At 43.7% G+C, this 27,616-nt stretch overlaps 1 protein-coding gene across 1 annotated transcript; it reads right to left on the bottom strand.

The window, feature by feature from the left end:
* Positions 1 to 20,092: 20,092 nt before the first annotated feature.
* Positions 20,093 to 26,810, bottom strand: CCT5 (chaperonin containing TCP1 subunit 5). Its single transcript, XM_053779558.2, has 3 exons — positions 25,785 to 26,810; positions 20,690 to 20,870; positions 20,093 to 20,492 (listed from the first exon to the last, which is right to left on the bottom strand). The coding sequence occupies exons 1-3, from the start codon at positions 26,793 to 26,795 to the stop codon at positions 20,362 to 20,364; spliced, it is 1,323 nt and encodes a 440-aa protein (XP_053635533.1). The 5' UTR covers positions 26,796 to 26,810; the 3' UTR covers positions 20,093 to 20,361.
* Between the last annotated feature and the right edge of the window lie 806 nt (positions 26,811 to 27,616).

Below are 27,616 nucleotides of genomic sequence, written 5' to 3'. Positions count from 1 at the left end.
ATTTTCAAATCGCCCACCCATTTCATGCCGGACCAACTCCTAAACGCCAACGTCAATCTCCTGATGATGCTTCTTCGTTACCTTCCCATTCTACTCGGAAAAGACCGACACGTCAAGCACTCCCTCTCCACGCTCAGTTTCGGACCACACAATGGACTAAATTCTTTACTTTAAGACCAACTTCTTCTTCTGCCTACCTTTCTGACCATAGTATTGCCAAAGCGCTCCTGCGTCATGTTGGCAGAGATATTTCATTTCACGCTCTCAAGAGCGGTACGCGCATCGTCACTGTCCAGAATGCTACCCAAGCTCATGATCTTTCTCTCCTTTCGAATATCGATACTACTCCTATCACTATTGAAAAACATCTTTCTCTCAATTCTTGTAGTGGTACTGTCATTCTGCCCCATACCATAGTCCAACAGAATTTCCAGTCATGTGGCAATGACATTTTTGAACAGCTGGAACTCCAGGATCTCCCAATCCTCAAAGTAGACACTTATGTCCTTCCTGCCCGGGGGCGGAGACGTTACCCTTGCAATGTGGCTCGTTTAACTTTTGACAGCCGAGAACTCCCGTCCTCTGTATATGTCGCGGGACATCGGTTACAAGTTCGAAAGGTGATACCTACACCGCAACAATGTAGAAATTGCTGGCGTTTTGGTCACCCAGCGAAATATTGCAGATCTATGGCCGAATGCCCAGTCTGTGGTGCCGACGACCATTCTAATACATCTTGCAGTCAACCTCCATCTTGCCTTAATTGTAATGAAGCTCACCCTTCGTACTCCCGCCGTTGCCAGGTCTACTTAAATGAACGTGAAATCCGTTGCCTCAAAGAGGCAGAAGGTCTCCCTTATGCTATGGCAGTTACTCATCTCCGCCTCCAAGGGAGACTACCCCGTGTTTCTTATTCTCGTGTTTCCAAACGTCCCCCCACTTCTGGGGTCCCATCTTCTGCAGCCTCCTCTGTTGTTACCCCTCCCATAGCCACTACGGCATCTAATCCTTTTGCTGTCCTTGGCTCTGACGTCCCGACTACAACTCAGTCTGTTCTCACATCTTCGCGTCCTTCCTCACAAGCCCCAGTATCGACAAGACCTCGTACGACACCTAATACCAATCGCCCCTCTACTCAGAAGTCCAAAAAATCCACATTGCTCAAATCTTCTTTGCCCCTTCCTTCCCTTCTTCCACCTCCACACTTTACCTTTCCAGTCTCTGTACCTAGTTCTTCCCCTCTCTCTGGCTCTATTACAAGTGTGGAGATTCACCCTCCTCCTCGTACTATGCCTTCCACCCCCGTCCCCTCCCAAGTTTCTCCCTCTTCTGTCACCTCCCAGGTTTCTGCCTCTTCTGTCCCCCCCCACACTTCATCTCCAGTCCCTTACACTTTTCCCTCCCCCTCTACTTTGGTACAGTCCATTACTGTCCCAATCTTTACTCACCCTCCTCCTCCTATCTCCAATATGGTCTCCCATACATCTTTGAATTCAGAAACACTTGAAGCCATTTCAGAATATATTGCAGAGACTAAACCTTCAATGGACACTGATTCACTTCCTGTTCCTTCTCTTCCCTCTCCTCCATCTTCACAACCCCATTCTTCGCAACGCTCCGTTCCTTCGCTACTTGAACATCTTCCAATGCCACCACACGTTGACTTTTCTAACCCCTCTAGTCCGTAGGTGCCTTTACCTACAGATTCCTGATATTTTCTTCATCGCCAATCATGGCCTATTTACAGTGGAATATCCGCGGCCTCAGGGGTAATCGGGGTGAGCTTCAGATGTTGCTTTCCAGGTTTTCCCCTGTTGGTGCTTGCTTACAAGAACCAAAATTACACTCGGCTGTTTTCCAACCTATCTCAGGCTATAATTTATTGTATTCTTCGGATCCTTTCTCAGATGGGACCTTTAATGAAAGCGCCCTTCTTCTACGCAATGATATTCCATACTGTCAACTATTTGTCCATACCTCGCTGCATTACACTGCAGCCCGTATCCACTTGAATAAGTGGTTTACAATATGTTCTTTATATCTCTCTCCTTCTCGAGCATTTTCTATCCCAGACTTTGCCTTTCTTGTTTCATCCTTACCACCACCACTTCTGTTACTTGGTGATTTTAATGCCCACCATTTCCTCTGGGGGGGGTCTCATTGTGACTCACGTGGCATTCAGTTGGAGGCTTTTCTTGCCTCTCACCCCCTCCATGTTTTAAATACGGGTACTCCCACCCATTTTGATCCTCGTACTCATACTCTCTCTTGCATCGATCTATCAGTCTGCTCTTCCTCCACTGCACTAGACTTCACCTGGTCTGTTCTACCAGACTTACATGACAGCGATCATTTTCCGATCATTCTTACTTCTCCTTCCTATTCACCACCTTTCCGTAGCCCTCGCTGGCAATTTGATCGGGCAAATTGGGATCTTTACTCACACCTCACTGCTTTTAGTGAGGTTCCTTCTTCATCCTCCATTGATGAGCTCCTACACATCTTCTCGACATCAGTTTATACCGCAGCTTCTCATTCTATACCCCAAACCTCAGGCAGGCATTCTCAGAAGTGCGTGCCTTGGTGGTCTCCTGCTTGTGCTCGTGCAGTACGTTTGAAACGTGCTGCATGGGGCAGGTACCGGTACAATAGAACCGCTGAGAGACTTGTTGATTTTAAGCAGAAGCGTGCGATCGCTCGCCGTGTCATCCGTGAAGCTAAACGCACTTGTTGGCGAGACTATGTTTCCACCATCACCTCTGCTTCTTCTATGAGTGCAGTCTGGAAAAAAGTGAGGAAATTGAGTGGTAAATACTCTCCTGATCCGGCTCCTGTTCTACGGGTCACTGGTGTTGATATAGCAAACCCTCTCGACGTTGCCATTGAACTTGGCACACATCTGGTCCGTATTTCCCGAGGGCTCCATCTATGCCCCTCATTTCTTTCCTCAAAGTCTGCCAGAGAGTTAGTACCCTTGGACTTTTCTTCTCTCGGAGAAGAACAGTATAATGTGCCTTTTACACTTCAAGAACTGGAGGCAACGCTCTCAGCTTGCCGATCATCGGCAGCTGGGCCTGATGACATTCATATTCGTATGTTACAACATTTACATCGGTCAGCCCTTGTAGTCCTCTTATACCTCTTCAATCTTATTTGGGCACAAGGAGTTCTTCCCCAGCTGTGGAAATCTGCCATTGTTCTCCCTTTCCGCAAACCGGGTACTACAGGACATGATGCCTCCCACTATCGCCCCATCGCTCTTACTAGTGCAGTTTGCAAAGTGATGGAACGCCTCGTAAATCGACGTTTAATGTGGTATTTAGAGACTCGCAACAGTCTCTCCGCTAGTCAATATGGCTTTCGTAAGGGTCGTTCTACCATAGACCCCTTACTACGCTTGGATACGTATGTTCGTAATGCCTTTGCGAATAATCACTCAGTTATTGCCATATTTTTTGACCTTGAGAAGGCATATGACACAACTTGGAGGTATAATATTTTGGCCCAGGCCCATTCCTTAGGCCTCCGAGGCAATCTACCATCCTTCCTTAAGAACTTTTTAACTGACAGACATTTCCGTGTTCGAGTCAATAATGTTCTTTCCCCGGACTTCGTCCAAGCTGAAGGTGTCCCTCAGGGATGTGTTCTCAGCACAACACTTTTTCTCCTTGCTATAAATGATTTGGCCTCTGTTCTTCCACCCAATATTTGGTCATCACTCTATGTTGATGACTTCGCTATTGCTTGTGCAGGCGCTGACTGTCACCTTATTGCAGTTTCTCTCCAGCATGCGGTCGACCGTGTTTCCACTTGGGCCACCACACATGGGTTTAAATTTTCAAGTACCAAAACTCACCAAATTACTTTCACTAGACGCTCTGTTATCTCCGATCATCCTTTGTATCTCTATGGCTCCCGTATCCCCGAACGTGATACAGTCAGGTTTCTAGGCCTTCTCTTTGACCGTCGGTTAACCTGGAAACCTCACATTACCTCTCTGAAGGCAACTTGTCACAGCCGGCTAAACCTTCTTAAAACCCTTGCTCATCTTTCCTGGGGAGCTGATCGTCACACTCTGCTTCGCCTACATTCAGCCCTCGTTTTATCGAAACTCGATTATGGTGACCAGATTTATTCCGCGGCCTCTCCTGCTACTCTCTCTAGCCTTAACTCTATCCATCACCAAGGCTTACGTTTGTGCCTTGGTGCTTTTCGCTCTTCCCCTGTTGAGAGCCTCTATACAGAAGCAAATGTTCCATCCTTGTCTGATCGCCGTGATGCCCATTGCCTTCGTTACTATGTACGCTCTCACGATCTACACAATCCTTGCATTTATAGAATGGTCACCGATATTAGTAGACATTCTTTATTCGTTCGCCGCCCCTGTTTGCTCCGTCCCTTTTCTCTTCGCCTACATTCACTCTTGTCTTCCCTTCAGTTACCACCTTTATATGTTCATGTAGCATCTCACTTTTCCCTACCCCCCTGGGAAGTTCCAGCTGTTCGGGTCTGTTCTTTCTCACTCCCTTGCTCGAAAGCTCAACTGCCTACGGTGGCTTCCCGCTCTCTTTTTCTTGATCACTTCCACTCCCATTCTCATGCCACCGCTGTGTACACAGATGGCTCTAAGTCTTCAGACGGCGTCGGATTCGCAGCAGTGTTTCCGGACAGCGTCGTACGGGGGCATTTACTATCTTCAGCTAGCATTTTTACTGCTGAACTGTATGCCATTCTTGCAGCACTTATTCGTATCGCATCTATGCCTGTGTCATCATTTGTAGTAGTCTCAGACTCCCTTAGTGCTCTACAGGCTATACGAAAATTTGATACATCTCATCCCCTAGTTCTCCGTATCCAACTTTGGCTACGCCGTATCTCTACCAAACATAAAGATATTGTTTTTTGTTGGGTCCCTGGTCATGTCGACGTACAGGGCAATGAACAGGCAGACACTGCTGCGCGGTCAGCAGTACATGACCTACCAATTTCCTATCGAGGTGTTCCATTTCTGGACTATTTTGCTGCAATAGCTACCCACCTTCGCACCCGTTGGCAACAACGTTGGTCAACTCTGCTCGGTAACAAACTTCATTCTATTAAACCGAGCATAGGTTACTGGCCGTCTTCTTGTCATCAGTGCCGAGGTTGGGAGACCACTCTCTCCCGCCTTCGCATTGGCCACACTCATCTTACTCATGGGTATCTCATGGAGAGGCACCCTGTTCCTCTCTGTGAGCAGTATCAAGTTCCAGTATCAATTAGCCACATTCTGTTAGACTGCCCTCTCTATCAACGAGCACGCAGAATTTACCTCCAACGTCGTCTTCGTTCTACTACTCTCTCTTTACCTTCCCTTCTTGCTGATGGACCCTCCTTTAATCCTGACTCTCTCATTGACTTCTTGACAACGACTGATTTACTCCACAAACTCTGATGATACTTTTCGCACTCCCCTCAGCCCTTTCTAGTTCAGTCTCTTGCTGCCCTTTACCCTTTCACCATCCACTACCCCGCTGTTATCCGTAACCTATTACTCATCCATCTCCCTTTTGCCACCTGATGCCCTCGCTTCCTTCCTGCCCTGCAGCGCTGTATAGTCCTTGTGGCTTAGCGCTTCTTTTTGATTATAATAATACAGTGGACCCCCGGTTAACGATTTTAATCCGTGCAAGAGGGCTCATCGTTATGCGAAATAATCGTTATGCGAATGAATTTTCCCCATAAGAAATAATGGAAATAAAATTAATCCGTGCAAGACGCCCAAAAGTATGAAAAAAATTTTTTTTTACCACATGAAATGTTAATTTTAATACACACAAACTGAAAAAGGCATGCACAATTACATGACACTTACTTTTATTGAAGATCTGGTGATGATTGATGGGATGGGAGGAGGGGAGAGCATTATCTTCTTACTGTTTAGAAGGGGAATCCCCTTCCATTAGGACTTGAGGTAGCAAGTCCTTTTCTGGGGTTACTTCCCTTCTTCTTTTAATGCCACTAGGACCAGCTTGAGAGTCACTGGACCTCTGTCGCACAACAAATCTGTCCATAGAGCTCTGTACCTCCCGTTCCTTCAAGACTTTCCTCCCCTCTTCAAGGGGGGCTCCTTGGCGTGGTGAAGAGGCTCTTGGTCTGAGGAATTAGCCCTGTCGGTCTTCTTCCTCAGACCGAACCTAATTACCCCCCATTCTCCCCTCCCCTATCCCATCCTCCCCATCCTCCCCTTTTTCCATTCCTCCTCCTCCTCCTCACCCCTCCCTTTTGCCCTTCCTCTTTTTAGCCTTCGTGATTTCTCCCACAGGCGCGCTAGTTCCTAGGTGGGGGAAAGGACACCGGGGTCCATCCCATTCCGTTGAGGTTTCTTGGCGGTGGCGTAGTTTGCCGTGGAATCTGGATTGCCTAGGGATGTCCCGATCCCTCTCCGGTATCCCGGAGTAGCTTTGGGTGTCTTTTGGGCGACGGGTGTATCTCTGGAAGCCACCTTTCGGATTCCGGGGGTGGTGGCTGAAGGAGGTATGCTTTGTGGCGGATATCCGGCCGCCCTCTCTTTTGTCCACCGAGGTAGCTCGGCAGATGTGAGGTTGCTATCCCAGATTGCTGGTTTACTGGCATGAAGGGTAGGGTATGGCACGGGTTCCATGCTGCATCTGCGCTACTAGCGGTGTCGAGTCCTCTTGGGCGCGGAGGGAGATTTCTGGCCCTTTCATTCCTCCTAGGAACTATCCCTCCCCGGTCCCCCCTTTTTTTTTCTTTTTTTTATTTTTATTTTCTTTTCTTCTTTCTTTTTTTTTCTTAAAAACAAAAAGAAAGAAGTAACCTAACCATGGCAGCCCTAGTCCATGAACCTGGTACCCCCGGGCCCCTTCTTGATACCGCACCCCGTTCTGACCCCGCCTCGTCTTTGGACCACTCTTCAGACATTCCTCATGCCTCTGTACCTATTGCCGGTGCTGTTTCCTCACCCGCTTCAGGTACTGAGGCCTCGACTGACTCCTTCGATTTATCAGACCTTCGCTCTCCTCTGACTATGCTTCCGGCCTCTCCCTCTACGGTGCGGCAATTTTCAAATCGCCGACCCGTTCCACGTCGGACCAACTCTGGTCCCACGCCTAAACGTCAACGACAATTACCTGCTGATGATACTTCTCCACCTTCACCTTCTCGTTCTTCTCAGAAACGATCGACACGTCCTTCACTACCTTTCCACGCTCAGTTTCAGACTGAACAGTGGACTAAATTCTTCACTTTACGACCAACTTCCTCTACTGCCTATCTTTCTGACCATAGTATTGGCAAGGCACTCCTACGCCATGTTGGTAAAGATATTTCTTTTCATGCTCTTAAGAGCGGTACGCGCATCATTACCGTACAGAATGCTACCCAGGCTCGTGAGCTCTCTCGTCTTTCCCATATAGATACTGTTCCTGTCACCCTTGAAAAACATCATTCCCTCAATTCTTGTAGTGGTACCGTTATTCTGCCCCATACCATAGTTCAACAAAATTTCCAGACATGTGGCACCGACATTCTAGAACAGCTGGAACTCCAAGATCTCCCAATCCTCAAGGTAGACACTTACGTTCTTCCTGCCCGTGGGCGGAGACGATACCCTAGCAATGTGGCTCGTTTAACTTTTGACAGCCGAGAACTCCCATCCTCCGTTTATATAGCAGGACATCGGTTACAAGTTCGAAAGGTGATCCCTACACCACAACAGTGTAGAAATTGCTGGCGATTTGGCCATCCAGCGAAATATTGCAGATCTATCGCCGAATGCCCAGTCTGTGGTGCCGATGACCATTCTAATACGTCTTGCAATCGATCTCCCTCTTGCCTTAACTGTCATGAGGCTCACCCTTCGTACTCTCGCCGTTGTCAGGTCTATTTAAACGAGCGGGAAATCCGTTACCTCAAAGAGACAGAAGGTCTCCCTTATGCCATGGCAGTTTCTCATCTCCGCCTCCAAGGGAGACTCCCACGTGTTTCTTATTCCCGTGTTTCAAAACGTCCCCCCACTTCTGGTATCCCATCTTCTACACCCACCTCTGTGGTTACCTCTCCCATAATCACTCCTGTATCTAATCCTTTTGCTGTCCTCGGCTCAGACGTCCCTACTTCAACGCCTCAGTCTAATCTCGCTTCTTCGAGTTCTCTCTTACAAGCCTCAGTATCGACGAGACCTCGTACGACACCTCTTCCCAATCGTCCCTCTACTTCTCAAAAGTCAAAAAAAGGTCCGGTAACACCTCCTACCCATCTTCCACCTCCTCATTTTACCCTCCCTGTCTCTGTCCCTAGTTCTTCCCCTCTCACTGGCTCAGTTACAAGTGCAGAGGTTCACCCTCCTCCTCGTAATGTACCTTCCTCCCCTGTTCCCTCCCAAGTTTCTTCCTCTTCTGCCACCTCCCAGGTTCCTGTCTCTTCTGTCCCCTGCCACGCTTCTCCAGTTCCCTCCACCCTTTCGCCCCCCCCTACCTTGGTACAGTCCAATACAGTTCCAATCTTTACTCATCCTCCCCCTACCATTCCCAATATTGTCTCCCATACGACATCTTTGAATTCCGAAACACTTGAAGCAATCTCTGAATATATTGCAGAGACCAAACCATCAATGGACACTGATCCACCTTCCGCTCTTTCTCTCTCCTCTGCTCCATCTGCGCAACTCCTTTCTTCACAGCGCACCGTTCCTTCGCTGCTTGAACATTTTCCACTGCCTCCGCATGTGGACTTTTCTAACCCTTCTAGTCCGTAGGAACCCTTACCTGCGGATTTCAAGTATCTTTATCATTGCCAATCATGGCCTTTTTACAGTGGAATATACGCGGCCTCAGGGGTAATCGGGGTGAGCTTCAGATGTTACTCTCCCAGTTTGCCCCTGTTGGTGTTTGCTTACAGGAACCAAAATTACACTCTGCTGTTATTTCTCACATCTCAGGCTATAATTTATTGTATTCTTCAGATCCTTTTCCTGATGGGACCTTTAATGAAAGTGCCCTTCTTCTCCGCACTGATATTCCGTACCATCAGCTATTTATTCATACTTCGCTGCATTACACAGCAGCCCGTATCCACTTACATAGGTGGTATACGCTCTGTTCTTTATATCTCTCTCCTTCTCGGGCATTATCTATTCCGGATTTTGCCTTCCTTGTTTCGTCATTACCGCCACCGATTCTGTTACTTGGTGATTTTAATGCCCACCATTTCCTCTGGGGAGGGTCTCACTGTGATTCCCGTGGAATTCAGTTAGAGGCTTTTCTTGCCACCCACCCCCTCCATGTTTTAAATACAGGTACTCACACCCATTTTGATCCTCGGACTCATACTCTCTCTTGCATAGATCTCTCAGTTTGCTCTTCCTCCGCCGCATTAGACTTTACTTGGTCTGTTCTCCCGGACTTACATGACAGTGATCATTTCCCAATCATTCTTACTTCCCCTTCATATTCGCCACCTCTTCGCACCCCACGCTGGCAATTTAATCGGGCAAATTGGAACCTTTACTCACACCTGACTGTTTTTAAAGAGGTTCCTTCTTCGTCCTCCATCGATGAGCTTTTACACCTCTTCTCGTCCTCCGTTTTCACCGCAGCTTCTCATTCTATACCCCAAACTTCGGGCAGGCATTCTCAGAAATGCGTGCCTTGGTGGTCTCCTGCTTGTGCTCGTGCAGTACGTTTGAAACGCGCTGCATGGGGCAGGTACCGGTACAATAGAACCACAGAGCGACTCCTTGATTTTAAACAGAAGCGTGCGATCGCTCGCCGTGTCATCCGTGACGCTAAACGCACTTGCTGGCGAGATTATGTCTCCAACATCACCTCTGCTTCCTCTATGAGTGCAGTCTGGAAAAAAGTACGAAAACTGAGTGGTAAATATTCTCCTGACCCGGCTCCTGTTCTGCGGGTTGCCGGTGTTGATATAGCAAACCCACTAGATGTTGCCAATGAAATTGGCAATCATCTGGTCCGTATTTCTCAGGGACTCCATCTATGCCCCTCATTTCTTTCCTCAAAGTCTGCCAGAGAGTTAGCACCTTTGGACTTTTCTTCTCTCAGAGAAGAACAGTATAATGTGCCTTTTACACTTCAAGAACTGGAGGCAACACTCTCAGCTTGTCGATCATCGGCAGCTGGGCCCGACGACATTCATATTCGTATGCTACAACATTTACATCAGTCAGCCCTTGCAGTCCTATTACGCCTTTACAATCTTATTTGGTCACAAGGAGTTCTTCCACAGCTGTGGAAATCCGCCATTGTTCTCCCTTTCCGCAAACCAGGCACTACGGGACATGAAACCTCCCACTATCGTCCCATTGCTCTTACCAGTGCAGTTTGCAAAGTAATGGAACGTCTAGTAAATAGACGTTTAGTGTGGTATTTAGAGACACACAACAGTCTCTCCACTCGTCAATATGGCTTTCGTAAGGGACGTTCTACCATAGACCCCTTACTGCGCTTGGATACGTATGTTCGTAATGCCTTTGCGAATAACCACTCAGTTATTGCCATATTTTTTGACCTTGAGAAGGCATATGACACAACTTGGAGGTATAATATTTTAGCCCAAGCCCACTCCTTAGGCCTTCGAGGCAATCTACCATCCTTCCTTAAGAACTTTTTAACTGACAGGCATTTCCGTGTTCGGGTTAATAATGTGCTCTCCCCGGACTTTGTCCAAGCTGAAGGTGTCCCCCAGGGATGTGTTCTGAGCACAACACTTTTTCTCCTTGCTATTAATGATTTGGCCTCTAGTCTTCCATCAAATATTTGGTCATCACTCTATGTTGATGACTTCGCTATTGCCTGTGCAGGCGCTGACTGTCACCTCCTTACAGATTCTCTCCAGCATGCAGTCGACCGTGTTTCCAATTGGGCCACCACACATGGGTTTAAATTTTCCAGCACTAAAACCCACCAAATCACTTTCACTAGACGCTCTGTCATCTCTGATCATCCTTTGTACCTCTATGGCTCACGTATCCCTGAACGTGATACAGTCAAGTTTCTGGGCCTCCTCTTTGATCGTAGGTTATCCTGGAAACCTCACATTACCTCTCTGAAGGCAACTTGTCACAGCCGGCTGAACCTTCTTAAAACCCTTGCTCATCTTTCGTGGGGAGCTGATCGTCGAACCCTCCTTCACCTACATTCCACCCTTATTTTATCGAAACTTGATTATGGTGACCAGATCTATTCAGCGGCATCTCCTGCTACTCTCTCTAGCCTTAACCCCATTCATCACCAAGGATTACGTTTATGCCTTGGTGCTTTTCGCTCTTCCCCTGTCGAAAGCCTCTATGCAGAAGCGAACGTTCCATCCTTATCCGATCGCCGTGATGCCCATTGCCTGCGCTACTATGTACGCTCTCATGATCTCCGCAATCCTTCCATTTATAGAATGGTCACTGATATTAGTAGACATTCTTTATTTGTTCGCCGCCCCTGCTTACTCCGTCCCTTCTCTCTTCGCCTTCATTCGCTCTTGTCTTCTCTTCAACTACCACCTTTCTATGTACATGTAGCATCTCACTTTTCCCTACCCCCCTGGGAAGTTCCAGCTGTTCGAGTCTGTTCTTTCTCCCTCCCTTGCTCGAAAGCCCAACTGTCTACGGTCGCTTCCCGCTCTCTTTTTCTTGACCACTTTCACTCTCATTCTCATGCCATTGCTGTGTACACAGATGGCTCTAAGTCTTCTGACGGCGTAGGATTCGCAGCAGTGTTTCCGGACAGCGTCGTACAAGGGCATTTACTATCTTCAGCTAGTATTTTTACTGCTGAATTATATGCCATCCTTACAGCACTTATCCGTATTGCATCTATGCCTGTGTCATCATTTGTGGTTGTCTCAGACTCCCTTAGTGCTTTACAGGCTATACAAAAATTTGATACACCTCACCCCTTAGTCCTCCGTATCCAACTTTGGCTACGCCGCATCTTTACTAAGCATAAAGATATTGTTTTTTGTTGGGTCCCTGGTCATGTTGACGTACAGGGCAATGAACAGGCAGACACTGCTGCGCGGTCAGCAGTACATGACCTACCAGTTTCTTATAGAGGTATTCCATGTACGGACTATTTTGCTGTAATATCTTCCCACCTTCACACCCGTTGGCAACAACGTTGGTCTACTATGCTCGGCAACAAACTTCAGTCTATTAAACCGAGTATAGGTTACTGGCCGTCTTCTTATCACCAGTGTCGAGGTTGGGAGACTACTCTCTCCCGTCTTCGCATTGGCCATACTCGTCTTACTCATGGATATCTCATGGAGAGGCGTCTTGCTCCTCTCTGTGAGAATTGCCAAGCTCCATTATCAGTCAGCCACATTCTGTTGGACTGCCCACTTTATCAACGAGCACGCAGAATTTACCTCTGTCGTCGTCTTCGCCCCGCTGCTCTCTCTTTACCTTCCCTTCTCGCTGATGGACCCACCTTTCATCCGGACTCTCTCATTGACTTTTTGACAACGACTGACTTACTTCACAAATTCTGATACTTTCAGCCCTTTCTACTTGTATCTCTTGCTACCCTCTACCCCCGTACTATCCCCCGCCCCGCTGTTTTCTGTAACCTGCTGATCATCCCCCCTCCCTTCTGCCATCCAATTCCCTTGCTTCCTTCCCTACCCTGCAGCGCTGTATAGCCCTTGTGGCTTAGCGCTTCTTTTTGATTATAATAATAATAATCAGGGTTAGGCTGGCTGAGGGCACATTGGACGCGTCTCGGACGAAAATCGGTATGCGGGTTTTTAATCGGTATGCGCGGCAAAAATTTTGCGATAAAAGTAATCGTTATGCGGAAAAATCGCTATGCGATGCCATCGTTATGCGGGGGTCCACTGTAATAATAATGGGGGTGGTATTGCAATCTATTACTCTAACCAATTATCTTGTATTAGCACCACTTGCTTTAGTGATGAATATGGGGAATACATTTTTGCTAATTTTACTGTAAAATACCTTAAGACACCTATAACAATCGGTGCCATTTACCGGATACCCCACACAAACATCCCAAACTTCAGTGAGAAATTAAAGGCACTAATAACAAACAGACAAATGAATAAGCACCACCTTCTCTTAGCTGGAGACTTCAACATCAACCTTGGCTTACTAGATGATCAGCCTGTAACTGATTTCATCAACAAAATGAACAACACACTTCTCATACCAACAATAACTAAACCAACCAGGCTCACTGAGACAATTGCAACCATAATAGACCACATATGGACCAATATACTAGCCCCCCTTAAATCAGGGATAATCACAGATAGCACTACAGACCACTACCCTACCTTCCTCCTGACAAACATTAGTAAACCACCACTTGAATACAACAAAGTCTCATTTAGACTCCATGACGAGGCCTCAATAAGGAAGTTCACAGCTGACCTAGAGATTGTTGACTGGCCTACAGAATTCTCCAAGGCCAATGGTATTGATGACTGGACAGACATTTTTCTTAACAAATTACTTAGACTATACAACAAACATTGTCCTATAAAAACGAAACGGATCACAAACAAACGGCTTGGTTGCCCATGGCTAACCAGCACCATTCTGAAATCCATTGACAAGAAACACCAATATGAAAAGCAATATAGACAGGGCTTAATACACAAAGATATTCTTAAACAATATTCATCAGTTCTCACCAAAGTAATAAAGAAAGCCAAACAACTATACTACTCCAGTAGATTCACAGACACTAGAGGAGAAATAAAAAAGACCTGGAAAACACACACTCAGATTCTAGGGACCCACAAACTGAAAAAAAACCAAGAATATTGTCCTAACTAAACCTAATGAAACACCACTACATCCCACTGACATAGCTAACAAGATAAACGACTTCTTCTCAACCATAGGATCTAATCTCGCCAATAAAATCCCACATACCAGTGCCCATGCCGGGGACCACCTAGATGGGAATTTCCCAAATTCCTTCTATCTTGCACCAACTGAGCCCTCGGAAGTCACCGAGATTATAAAATCACTTAAAAACAACTCGGGGAATCTGTCTAATGTCCCAACATTACTGTACAAGCGAGCGGCCCATATCCTTTCGCATGCTATTTCATTACTTTTTAACAAGTCACTAGAAACCAGCACCTTCCCGAAACTACTCAAGATGGCAAGGGTTACACCAATACATAAAGGTGGTGACCCTACAGACTTAACTGTAGGCCAATATCACTTACCATTGCTATCCAAAATTTTTGAGAAACTCGTGCACAGGAGATTATATTCATTTATAACAGCACAAAACATACTCAACCCCTGCCAATTTGGATTTAGGAAAAATAAAAGCACTAATGATGCAATCATCAAAATGCTAGATCTGCTTTACACAGCATTGGAAAATAAAGAATATCCACTAGGAATTTTTATTGACCTAAGAAAAGCTTTTGACACAGTAGACCACGACATCCTACTCCACAAACTTGACCATTAAGGTATAAGAGGCCATGCGCTTGCTTATTTCAAATCTTGCCTTACTAATAGGTATCAGTATGTTACCATTAAAGACACAGCATCAACAACACGGCCACTTGATACTGGAGTTCCGCAGGGAAGTGTCCTTGGTCCCCTGCTCTTCCTCATATACATCAATGATCTTCCAAACGTATCCCAACACCTGAAACCCATTCTCTTTGCTGACGACACGACTTATGTCATCTCTCACCCTAATCTTGGCACCCTCAACACCATTGTTAACGAGGAGCTGATCAAAATATCGACTTGGACGACAGCCAATAAACTTCCGCTTAACACTGACGAAACCTACTATATTATGTTTGGTAGCAGAGCAGGAGATGCACAAATTAACATTAAGATCGACAACACTCTAATTACCAGACATAATGAGGGCAAATTCCTAGGCCTATACCTTGACAACAACCTGAATTTCAGCACCCATATCCAACACACAACCAAAAAAGTATCCAAAACAGTTGGGATCCTCTCCAAGATACGATACTACGTGCCGCAAAATGCCCTTCTCACACTATACCACTCACTTATTTATCCATACCTCACCTGTGCTATTTGTGCTTGGGGATCAACTGCAGCAACACACCTAAAGCCAATAATAACCCAACAAAAAGCTACGGTAAGAATAATCACTAAATCCCATCCCTGGCAACACCCCCCCCCCCCACTCTTCACAGATCTAAATTTACTCCCTGTTCAGTACATCCACACTTACTACTGTGCAATCTACATCTACAGGACCTTAAACTCCAATATCAACCTTGACCTAAAATGCTTTCTTGATAGTTGTGACAGAACCCACAGGCATAACACCAGACACAAACATCTCTACGACATTCCCCGTGTCCGACTAAACCTTTACAAAAATTCAATGTATGTCAAAGGCCCTAAAATCTGGAACACCCTACCTGAGAACTCTAGAACTGCAGACACATTCATAACCTTCAAAACTACCATTAGAAAACATCTTATCTCCCTGATACACCCCATCAACTAACTACACGAATACCACCTGGTGGTTCACACTTTCACTCACCCATTTGACCATAAACAGAAATATTAATCTCAATCTTAAAATAATGAATCCTGTGATACTCCAATACTGAAACTATGTCCTGTGCCAAAACAAAAGCATTCACATTGCTAAACTCACAAACTAGTATTTAGTCACTTAGCCATAATACCGACTTACCTCATAATTTGTAATATTTTAAAATAGAGAATTAAACTAAGTCTGCCCGAAATGCCTAGCCATGCTAGGCGTTCTAGTGGTACACTCTGTAATCATTATTTAACTACATGTAAACCACACAACAACCAAATTCTGTAAATTCAACATTGTTATCTTTATAGAGAATAAACTTTGAATTTGAATTTTAACGCCCACCATTTCCTCTGGGGGGGATTCTCATTGTGACTCACGTGGCATCCAGTTGGAGGCTTTTCTCGCCTCTCACCCCCTCCATGTTTTAAATACGGGTACTCCCACCCATTTTGATCCTCATACTCATACTCTCTTGCATCGATCTATCAGCCTGCTCTTCCTCCACTGCACTAGACTTCACCTGGTCTGTTCTACCGGACTTACATGACAGCGATCATTTTCCAATCATTCTTACTTCTCCTTCCTATTCACCACCTTTCCGTAGCCCTCGCTGGCAATTTGATCGGGCAAATTTACTTGCAACTCACTGCTTTTAGTGAGGTTCCTTCTTCATCCTCCATTGATGAGCTCCTACACCTCTTCTCGACGTCAGTTTATACCGCAGCTTCTCATTCTATACCCCAAACCTCAGGCAGGCATTCTCAGAAGAGCGTGCCTTGGTGGTCTGCTTGTGCTCGTGCAGTACGTTTGAAACGCGCTGCATGGGGCAGGTACTGGTACAATAGAACCGCTGAGAGACTTCTTGATCTTAAGCAGAAGCGTGCGATCGCTCGCCGTGTCATCTGTGAAGCTAAACGCACTTGCTAGCGAGACTATGTTTCCACCATCACCTCTGCTTCTTCTATGAGTGCAGTCTGGAAAAAAGTGAGGAAATTGAGTGGTAAATACTCTCCTGACCCAGCTCCTGTTCTACAGGTCGCTGGTGTTGATGTAGCAAACCCTCTCGACGTTGCCATTGAACTTGGCACACATCTGGTTCTTATTTCACGGGGGCTCCATCTATGCCCCTCGTTTCTTTCCTCAAAGTCTGCCAGAGAGTTAGTACCCTTTGACTTTTACACTTCAAGAACTGGAGGCAACACTCTCAGCTTGCCGATCATCGGCAGCTGGGCCTGACGACATTCATATTCGTATGTTACAACATTTACATCGGTCAGCCCTTGTAGTCCTCTTACACCTCTTCAATCTTATTTGGGCACAAGGAGTTCTTCCCCAGCTGTGGAAATCTGCCATTGTTCTCCCTTTCCGCAAACCGGGTACTACAGGACATGATGCCTCCCACTATCGTCCCATCGCTCTTACTAGTGCAGTTTGTAAAGTGATGGAACGTCTCATAAATCGACGTTTAATGTGGTATTTAGAGACACACAACAGTCTCTCCGCTAGTCAATATGGCTTTCGTAAGGGCCGTTCTACCATAGACCCCTTACTACGCTTGGATACGTATGTTCGTAATGCCTTTGCAAATAATCACTGTTATTGCCATATTTTTTGACCTTGAGAAGGCATATAACAACTTTGAGGTATAATATTTTGGCCCAGGCCCTCTCCTTAGGCCTCCGAGGCAATCTACCATTCTTAAGAACTTTTTAACTGACAGACATTTCCGTGTTCGAGTCAATAATGTTCTTTCCCTGGACTTCGTCCAAGCTGAAGGTGTCCCTCAGGGATGTGTTCTAAGCACAACACTTTTTCTCCTTGCTATAAATGATTTGACCTCTGTTCTTCCACCCAATATTTGGTCATCACTATGTTGATGACTTCGCTATTGCTTGTGCAGGCGCTGACTGTCAACTCATTGCAGTTTCTCTCCAGCATGCGGTCCACCATGTTTCCACTTGGGCCACCACGCATGGGTTTAAATTTTCAAGTACCAAAACTCACCAAATTACTTTCACTAGATGCTCTGTCATCTCCGATCATCCTTTGTATCTCTATGGCTCCCGTATCCCCGAACGTGATACAGTCAGGTTTCTAGGCCTTCTCTTTGACCGTAGGTTATCCTGGAAACCTCACATTACCTCTCTATAGGCAACTTGTCACAGCCGGCTAAACCTTCTTAAAACCCTTGCTCATCTTTCCTGGGGAGCTGATCATCGAACTCTGCTTCGCCTACATTCAGCCCTCGTTTTATAGAAACTCGATTATGGTGACCAGATTTATTCAGCGGCCTCTCCTGCTACTCTCTCTAGCCTTAACCCTATCCATCACCAAGGATTACGTTTGTACCTTGGTGCTTTTCGCTCTTCCCCTGTTGAGAGCCTCTATGCAGAAGCGAATGTTCCATCCTTGTCTGATCGCCATGATGCCCATTGCCTTTGCTACTATGTACGCTCTCACGATCTCCACAATCCTTCCATTTATAGAATGGTCACCGATATTAGTAGACATTATTCGTTCGCCGCCCGTTTGCTCCGTCCCTTTTCTCTTCGCCTACATTCACTCGTCTTCTCTTCAATTACCACCTTTATATGTTCATGTAGCATCTCACTTTTCCCTACCCCTCTGGGAAGTTCCAGCTGTTCAGGTCTGTTCTTTCTCACTCCCGTGCTTGAAAGCTCAACTGCCTACGGTGGCTTCCCGCTCTCTTTTTCTTGATCACTTCCACTCCCATTCTCATGCCATCGCTGTGTACACAGATGGTTCCAAGTCTTCAGACGGCGTCAGATTCGCAGCAGTGTTTCCGGACAGCGTTGTGCGGGGGCATTTACTATCTTTGGCTAGCATTTTTACTGCTGAATTGTATGCCATTCTTGTAGCACTTATTCGTATCAAATCTATGCCTGTGTCATCATTTGTGGTAGTCTCAGACTCCCTTAGTGCTCTACAGGCTATACGAAAATTTGATACATCTCACCCCCTAGTTCTCTGTATCCAACATTGGCTACGCCGTATCTCTACGAAGCATAAAGATATTTTTTGTTGGGTCTCTGGTCATGTCGACGTACAGGGCAATGAACAGGCAGACACTGCTGCACGGTCAGCAGTACATGACCTACCAATTTCCTAGAGGTGTTCCATTTCTGGACTATTTTGCTGCAATAGCTACCCACCTTCACGCCCGTTGGCAACAACGTTGGTCAACTCTTACTCGTCTTACTCACAGGTATCTCATGGAGAGGCACCCTGTACCTCTCTGTGAGCAGTGTCAAGTTCCTGTATCGATTAGCCACATTCTGTTAGACTGCCCTCTCTATCAACGAGCACGCAGAATTTACCTCCAACGCTGTCTTCGTTCTACTACTCTCTCTTTACCTTCCCTTCTTGCTGATGGACCCTCCTTTAATCCTGACTCTCTCATTGACTTCTTGACAACGACTAATTTACTCCACAAACTCTGATGATGATACCTTACGCACTCCCCTCAGCCCTTTCTAGCTCAGTCTCTTGCTGCCCTTTACCCTTTCACCATCCACTGCTCCGCTGTTATCCGTAACCTATTACTCATCCACCTCCCTTTTGCCACCTGATGCCCTCGCTTCCTTCCTGCCCTGCAGCGCTGTATAGCCCTTGTGGCTTAGCGCTTCTTTTTTATTATAATAATAATAATAATGATGGAGAGGCGTAGAATGAGGGGAGATATCATTGAAGTGTATAAGTGGATGATGGGCATAAACAAGGGAGATGTTAATAAAGTACTGAGGGTGTCGAACCAGGTAAGAACCAGAAATAATGGATTTAAGTTGGATAAATTTAGATTTAGAAAGGACATAGGTAAGTACTGGTTTTCTAACAGAGTTGTAGGTGCGTGGAACAGTCTTCCCAATGGGGTGATAAGAGGCTAGGACCTTGGGTAGCTTTAAGAAGAGACTGGACAAATATGAGTGGGAGGGGCTGGGTTTGATTGGTGTCATTGGGTACGGGAGTTATTTCTTGGGTAGCTTAAGGTAGAGGTCATTTTGATAAGGATCTACCTTGCATGGGCCAGTAGGCCTTCTGCAGTGTTCCTCCATTCTTATGTTCCCTCTCCTACACACCCTAAGTCTCACTATCCTATTAAAAAACTAACATTTAATAACTTGCCACAGGTTGACCAGCCATCACTAATCCAGCGCTAATTTTGACTAGCATAATTTCAAATTTCCAGGGTTGCCACACCGACCTGCTGCTACTGTTTGGTGGCACTACTTGTTGCAAAAGTGATACCAATTTTTTTTTTTTTTAATTTGTTATAACTCTTTTAGCCTTACCCATGGTTCCAACGAATAAAAGAAATCCAGCATGTTTTTTTGGTGTAAAACAGCAACTTTGCAGTGTATTTTTGTATGTTTTTTTTTTTTTTTTTGTCTGGTAGAATGGAAGATATATTACAGAAACAGATATGATTTTAAGCTCTTTACCAAAGTAGGCTATTTTTTTTTTCCTCTAATTTGCAAAGGTAATATTGTTAAAAAAAATCTTAGGTGTACATAAAAAATAAGTGATTTTAGTGTTTTATTAAATTGCTCGTGACAAGCAAATTGCATGAGAACTATAAAAAAAAAAATTCCAGCCTCATTTATGGTTTTGACCAAGAACCCCCAAACTTTAAGGCTTTCCTGTAACTGCAGTGTCCTACATTTGATATTTTGTGAATGCATTCTCATGGGTTTAGTGCTTTGTGATTATTATTAAATCACAGAAAAGAAAAATTAATGTACAATATTAGCTTATGATGTAAAGGACATTATTCAAGAAAAAAAAAAATAAATCAAGCATGTAGAGATTCACCAGGAGTGCGAATATCATCAATCTTAAGAATCATTTTCACAAGCTGAGTGGCCAGAAGAATCTGTTGTTTCTTGCTATGCAGGGTCTCAATCACATGCTGTTCCTTCATATCTGAAAAATACATATACCAGATACATGATTGCGAAACACTAAATTGTCATTGTATCAAATTATTTTATGTATCAAATTCAACAAATTTAATATTCTGTTTCCACGCAAATTCAACATGCTATTGCACAACAAGCGACAAAATGACAATTCATAAATGAATGTTAAAACTAATTGAACATTTGGGAATTAATACTAACCACATGTTCCCCTATTATTGCAGTCTATGCCTAAAGATGGGTTTTTTTCTGCAACTTGTCGGGCTTTGCAGTCAGCTAGCGTGTGGATAGGGGAGAGACCTGAGTTTTCAGCAAGAGCTAGTGGAATGCTCTCTAAAGCATCAGCAAAGGCACGGAATGCATACTGCTCCAGAGTCGAGATCTGATCGAACAAAAAAAAAAAAATGAGAAAACTGATTTTATATCAGTAGTCCTAGGGATTAACAATCCCATGGCCTAGTTTCAATCAGGCCTAATAACATTTTGTATGCTAAAGAAAACACACTGACATATACTAGTGAGGGTGGATGAAATGGTGGGGCAGGAGTAAGAAGGTGGAGGGGTAGGAAGGTTTGGAGTGGTGGATTGTGCATGTCTGTGTGTGTGGGGGGGGGGGGGAGCCTACAATGCCTAGGGAAATGGAAGGGTATCAGGTTCAATTTAAGGAAGAGAAAGAGGTCCAATTCCTTAGAACAATATGCCCTCACATGCATCAAGGCACCTACTTTCAGGCTCTGGTTGGTTTAGTGAAACTGAAGAGGGGATGTTAGTTTGGTGCAAGTGCTGAGGATAGGAGGGGGAGGGGATGTTATTTTGGTGCATAAGCACTGAGGATAGGTGGGGATGTTAGTTTGGTGCAACCATCATGGTGGGATGAGTGATTGTGATGGGGGGCTGGGTAGCAAGTACACATTCTTTAAATTTCAATGAAAAAATTAATGGGAATTGCACACTGAATATACTGTTCTGGTTCCCATCCTAAGTTACAACATGGGCTTTTTTGAGAATATATGATTCACTAAAATTTTTGCTCAGTGAACCATTCCTTCTGTTCATATCTACGTTGGTAAGTGGGGGTCCACTGTATGAGGGCAGGGTGACAGCCACTTGCCACTAACCTCATGCATAATGTATCAACATGTCTAACATGTGCAGCATTTTGTTTTGCTGTAAATATCTGGATATTTAAAGTGAAGTAATAAGAGCTGCACCACCACCAGTTCAGGGGTGTGGACCCTTTGAGGGTCCACACCTCCAACCTGAAAATTCCCAACAGGGTTAAAAAAAAAAAAAAAAAATTGCACTCACGAATTTTGCTGTCAGCAATATTTATGGACCGGCAATTTTGCCCACCGAGTCCTATTTTCAGCCAATTACACTGGTCCATTAGACCAAATTCCTAGCTATTTTGCTTGTATGTGTTCTATTTTATCTACTGAAATCTCCCAATCAGCTATTTCAACTACCCAACAGTGATCGGAAATTGGTAATTTGGCCAATTTCACACAAAGTTCAAAATACTCCAATTTCAAAATAGGGTCCAGAATAAACGATGCAGGCATTCCTGGTACTAAAATAACATTTCCTCTGTTGATCAGTCATGTTTCCAGGCTTTACACACGAATTACATTTTTATTGTTTTCACAATTTTTATTCACACAAAAAATTTAAGATTTACTCTTACGTAATACTGTAATAATTGTATACACATCAGGGCATTCATGAATGCACATTAGACCCACCAGCTGATGTGTATTGGACACATGACATGATTTGTTTACTCTTGAACATCGGCAAAAAATCGAACATTTCCGCAACTTTGCTCAATTTCAAGCTATTTCCAGTATTAAAACCAATGAAAATCATCTCTATTTCTGTAATATATCTTCCATCCTATCAAATGAGACCAAGAAACCACAAATACAACCATAAAAACCATACGAAAATACACTGCAAAATCTATTTTAATCCAAAAAGTCGCAGTCTTTTTTTTCCCTCATTATGCACTGCCTTCTGCAGGACTTGTTATATATAGTGCACACTTACCACAGATGCATTCCCTCATATCAAGGCCCAATTTTCCCACTCACAGCTTATTTGAGCGAGCTGAACTCATGATGTAGTACTACGGCTTAGGCCCTGGCTTCAAAGCCATAGAACTACAGGATGGACCCTCAAAGGGTTAAGTAATTAAAATGGTAGACAAAACCCTTGAAACCATTACAAAATTCACAAAAACAGCATTATTTAAAGTGCAAATAAAATTTCTAGCTTCTTTGTGCATGCTGGCTAGTGAAAACGAATGGCCATGAGCTCAGGGTATGTGCCATAAAACTACAGCACGAGCTCAGCTCACTCGAAGCTGTGAGTGGCAAAATTATGGCCTATAAGAGAATTGGTCCATGCTTCAAATACCATATAAAAATAAAATCCTGCCACATGCAGTACATGATGGAAAAAAAAAAAACTGACCATGTGTATGGTTCAACCCTTTTAGGGTGTCATGGTACTACAGCTTTGAAGTGAGGGGTCTGTGCCATTGAGCTATGCCTAAATTCTAGTAGCTTCAAATTAAGGGGGAGAAGGTTGGTCGGTCTACATATAAGAGAATGGGTCTGCATGGTTAGTGTAAGAAGTAAACAGAAAATTGGGGTGCTGGCATGGCATTGTGGGAATGTCATCTTCAGTACCCTATGTTCACCCTGCCTCACAGTAACAAAAACCTCACTTCCCAGCAAACTGGGAATCTTCTCTTCCCAAGAGATAGTTCTAATACTGATGGAGGTGAAATGATGTTTTCTATGGTTTTGAGGAGTTAGTGACAAAGCGACACTCAGAATGCTGGACAGTGTTGAAAACCCCAATGACCCTCACCATCCACCTCTGGGACTGGTCTGTTTACTTCATGTTCAGTTTTACCATGCCATAAGAGTAAACTTATATTTTCCCATTGCCATGCTCACACATGAGCAATGCTAACGAGTGATATTGATTGTTATTTCCCAGCTCTTGATGACCATTCGAGTAGCAAGTGAAGAATATTCATCAGTGAAGCATCTATTTATATGATGCCACTTGCGGTCTGGTAGTGTGCCATGTTCTATTTCCAGGGGACTGCGTAAATCATGTGGCCCTACAGCAGAAACAGACAGTGAAAGTGATGAAGTTGTTACAATTGGGATGGACAATCTACAGCATGCACTTTGTGGCCATTAAGCAAAATTAAAGGTTATTGTTGGGCCACTGTAAACCACGGATAACAAAACCAAACCTGCGGATTATGGGGCTCTACTGTATATACACTGTGTATTATACTGGTCTCATGGGCCACAATAGTTACTGGAAAAAACATTAGAAAAGCAAAGAAAAACCTATAATAAAATTAAACTAATACAGAACGTGTGGCAGTCACCAATGTTACCGTCAGCTGGTCATTTACTGTCAACCTCACACTCCTGTGTCAGTAAATATTGATGGGAATTTTTTTTTTATTACCTCCACAAAAATATGCTCTTAATTCTTTAAGATTTTTTTTTTTCATTCTTTGACCCTGAGCACAATTGAGATTAGGGATCTGGACCCTGAAAGGATTAAAATAGAAACTTTGCAGTGCATTTTCAGATGGTCTTTATGGTTTTATTCTCAGCTTCTTGGTATCATTTGATAGAATGGAAGATATTACAGAAATAGAGATGATTTTGACTGGTTTCAGTACAGGAAGTAGCTTGAAAGTGAGAAATTAGTGAAAATGTTTGATTTTTGTCAATATTCCAGAGGACACTAATCACGTTACCTATCTTATACATGTCTAACTGGCCCATCTAATGTGGATTCACAAATGCACTGACATTTATAGTTACAATAATGTCGTAGCCCAAATAATAGAATATTTTTTGTGAATAAAAATTAAAAAATGGAATGCATACAACAAAATACACAAGTTTGGTCAGATGGAATAATAGAACTGGCCTAAAACAAGACTCAAAGTGGGCGAATTCACCAGTGTGTAAATACCGTCGAGACTACCTTTGCAAAAAGCATAATCCCATAAGTTTTCCATCAAATTTTGGTGTAATTACTAGAAAAAAAAAAAACACCAAGAACAAGTTTAAGATTGGGGGGTCTAGACTCTCAAAGGATTAACCGTTGTTATTTGTGATTGGAAGCCTGTAATTGTTTTACATGATGGTAGAATTGCTGGTGTCCATTTTTCTGTCTCATAAACATGCAAGATTTCAGGTATGTCTTGCTACTTCTACTTACACTTAGGTCACACTACACATACATGTACAAGCATATATATACACACACCTCTGGGTTTTCTAATATTTTCTTACTAGTTCTTGTTTATTTTCTCTTACCTCCATGGGGAAGTGGAACAGAATTCTTCCTCCGTAAGCCATGCGTGTTGTAGAAGGCAACTAAAATGCTGGGAGCAAGGGGCTAGTAACCTCTTCTCCTGTATATATTACTAAATGTAAAAGGAGAAACTTTCGTTTTTCCTTTTGGGCCACCCCGCCTCGGTGGGATACGGCCGGTGTGTTGAAAGAAAGATTTGTGATTGGCACAGTTTGCAAAGTGCAGTGAAATTTCTTATCCTATGAATCCTACCATTTCCCCCTACCACCACACCTACACCCCTCTGGAATCTCATGCCCCTTGCAAACAGGTACAGAAGAGCTAGGCAGGCCCTGCCACCTTATCTATGCTGTGGATGTGGGGGTGGCAACTGAGAGACTCGACTGTGTATAATGCAGCGTGTTCACTGAAAATATGCCACAATTTTGTAATCATGCTGACGCAAAAACATGTTAACATGTTGCGTGCTAACCAATGGTCTACTGTATTATCTCAAGTGTCTAAGAGAAACATTTGGATTATTTTGCATAGGGCACACTAAATTATACTGTATCATTTACGTGTGTATTTAGGCCTCCTAAAACCTCCAAGAATTGGAGGGGTAAAGGGGGGGTCGACTGTAAGAGTAATGTCAAAACTGAGTAGGGTTACTCAATTTTCAATACACAAGTCCTTTCTCCTCACACTAAAAGAACATTTTCAAAAACCTCCCCCCCCCCTTTTATTTTAGGTTTCAAAGACATTTATTTTCATTAAAAGTGCATTCAACTGTCAACCTTAATTTACCCTGTAGTCAGACTTATGATTACTTCAAGGTAGACAGTAAAAGCAATTTTATAGAAAACAAAATTATGAAAATACTGTCCCATTATGACTTATTTTCTCCAGACTTCCAAGTGAATGAAAATTATTTATCACATATTAAAAAATTACTTACTTTATCAGCTTCCTCTGATACTGCCAAGGCACATGAAACCTCTGAAGCACCACCTCCATAGACAATTTTGTTGTTTCGCACCAAATTTCTCACCACACATAGTGCATCGTGAATACTGCGTTTAGCTTCCTCAATAATCATCTTGTTTCCTCCACGGATGAAGATAGTCACAGCCTTAGTGTTAGGGCACTCTTCAATAACCAACATCTTATCTTTGGTGGTTCCAAATGTCAATTCACGCACTTTTCCACAGGTCCCTAGTTTTTCTGGTGACAATTCCTCAAACCTAGGAACAATTCGACCATTGGTTGCAATGGCAATGAGTTCAATCTCTGGTCCACCTACCCAACGTACAGCAGGCAGTTGTTTTTGAAGAAGAAGATGGTTGGCTTCATCATCAAAGCCCCACTGACAAATAGCAAGATTAGCTCCAGCTCCCTTTACTTTATCCACCATATCGATGAACTGCTGTTGCTCATACTTATGAAGAGCATTGTACTCTTCTACACTACTTACTTCAAGCTTATGCTTTGTCTTGGGCTTGGGAGGTTCAAATGGACAAGTGAGAATTGCTATCTTTACATCCTTTAATTCCTTTGGCATTTGTGGATGAGAAAAGTCTTTATCTATGACAACACCCTTCACAAGCATAGTGTCCTCCAGTTTACCACCAACTTTCCCTTCCACCTTAATGAGCTCAAAATTCACATCACGGGTTTCCATGTCAGCAACAGCCATTACAGCATTCACAGCAATTTCTGCCATCTGCCGATGGCAACGATTAATTATCTTTGAGCCAAGTGTGGTCATAGCAGTCAAAATTAAGGGTTCCAAGTTATTTGTGTCAACAGTAAATTCATCAGCAATTTTTTCCAAATTGTCAATGGCTTTCTTAGCAGCTAATTCATAACCATCAGCAATTCGAATTGGGTGAATGCCTTTGTCCAACAAGTATTCTGCTTTTTCTAACAATGCCCCAGCTAACACTGAAAAGTAAATAAAACAGACCATTAATAATTTCGAAGTAGTACTATTTCAATTATTCAGAAAATATTATTACAAGTCATATTATTTTACTGCATTAACACAATAATGAGATCCCTTCTATCAGTGCACAAAAAAAAATTTACACAAGTTGACAAATAGGGTGACCAGAAGAAGGGACTGGAGAAGTGCTGACCAGTAACACTACTGGTATGGAAATATAAACACATTTGCAGTATAATGTGATCCTGTTTGTGACTTGAAAAAGCCCACTGTGTGGGCAAAACATAGTCAATAAAGGATCACATTATACTGCATATGTGTTCATATTTCCATTCTGTCGGTATTTTATACCATTTATTTCCAACACTACTGGTATGTACTTATGTAGCACTCTCATATACTTCTTAATATTCATTTTAGAACATTGCCATTTGTCAAACATCTTTCTAGACACTATATTGAAAGACCCCAATATCCTTCATTCTTGGCATTTCCCTTACTATTTTCATTATCATTTCAGCATCAAGTACCTCAAAACAATTATTCTTTGTTCAAAATCCATTAAACATTCACTTTACATAACATTCTCTCTCCTCACCTCCAGGTGTATTATCGCTAAAAACCCACTGATTCTTAACCAGGTTTTAATTCCAACATTTATACCACTTTTTTCTCTCTCCATACAGGCAGGCCCTGCTTATGTATCAGGTCAAGCTCTGGGCTACTGCTGTAAAGTTTTTTTTTTTTTTAACTTTCAAATACATATAAAAGCCTGATAACATGTTTACACTATCATGTATTAAGAGAAGCCTAAAAATGCATACACAGTACACATGTTACTTACC

Source organism: Cherax quadricarinatus, chromosome 24 (assembly GCF_038502225.1).
Source record: "Cherax quadricarinatus isolate ZL_2023a chromosome 24, ASM3850222v1, whole genome shotgun sequence".
Taxonomy (NCBI): Eukaryota; Metazoa; Arthropoda; class Malacostraca; order Decapoda; family Parastacidae; genus Cherax; species Cherax quadricarinatus.
Note: the sequence above shows the minus strand (reverse complement) of the source record. Positions and strands in the feature narration are given on the sequence as shown.

Bases quoted from the DNA above. Each gene is read 5' to 3' on its own strand.
- CCT5 (XM_053779558.2), bottom strand. From the start codon at position 26,795: ATGGTCTGTTTTATTTACTTTTCAGTGTTAGCTGGGGCATTGTTAGAA. The intron at 20,871-25,784 runs GTAAGTAATTTT...TTGTTCGATCAG, and splicing joins TATCAGAGGAAGCTGATAAA to ATCTCGACTCTGGAGCAGTA. The intron at 20,493-20,689 runs GTTAGTATTAAT...TGTATTTTTCAG, and splicing joins CAATAATAGGGGAACATGTG to ATATGAAGGAACAGCATGTG.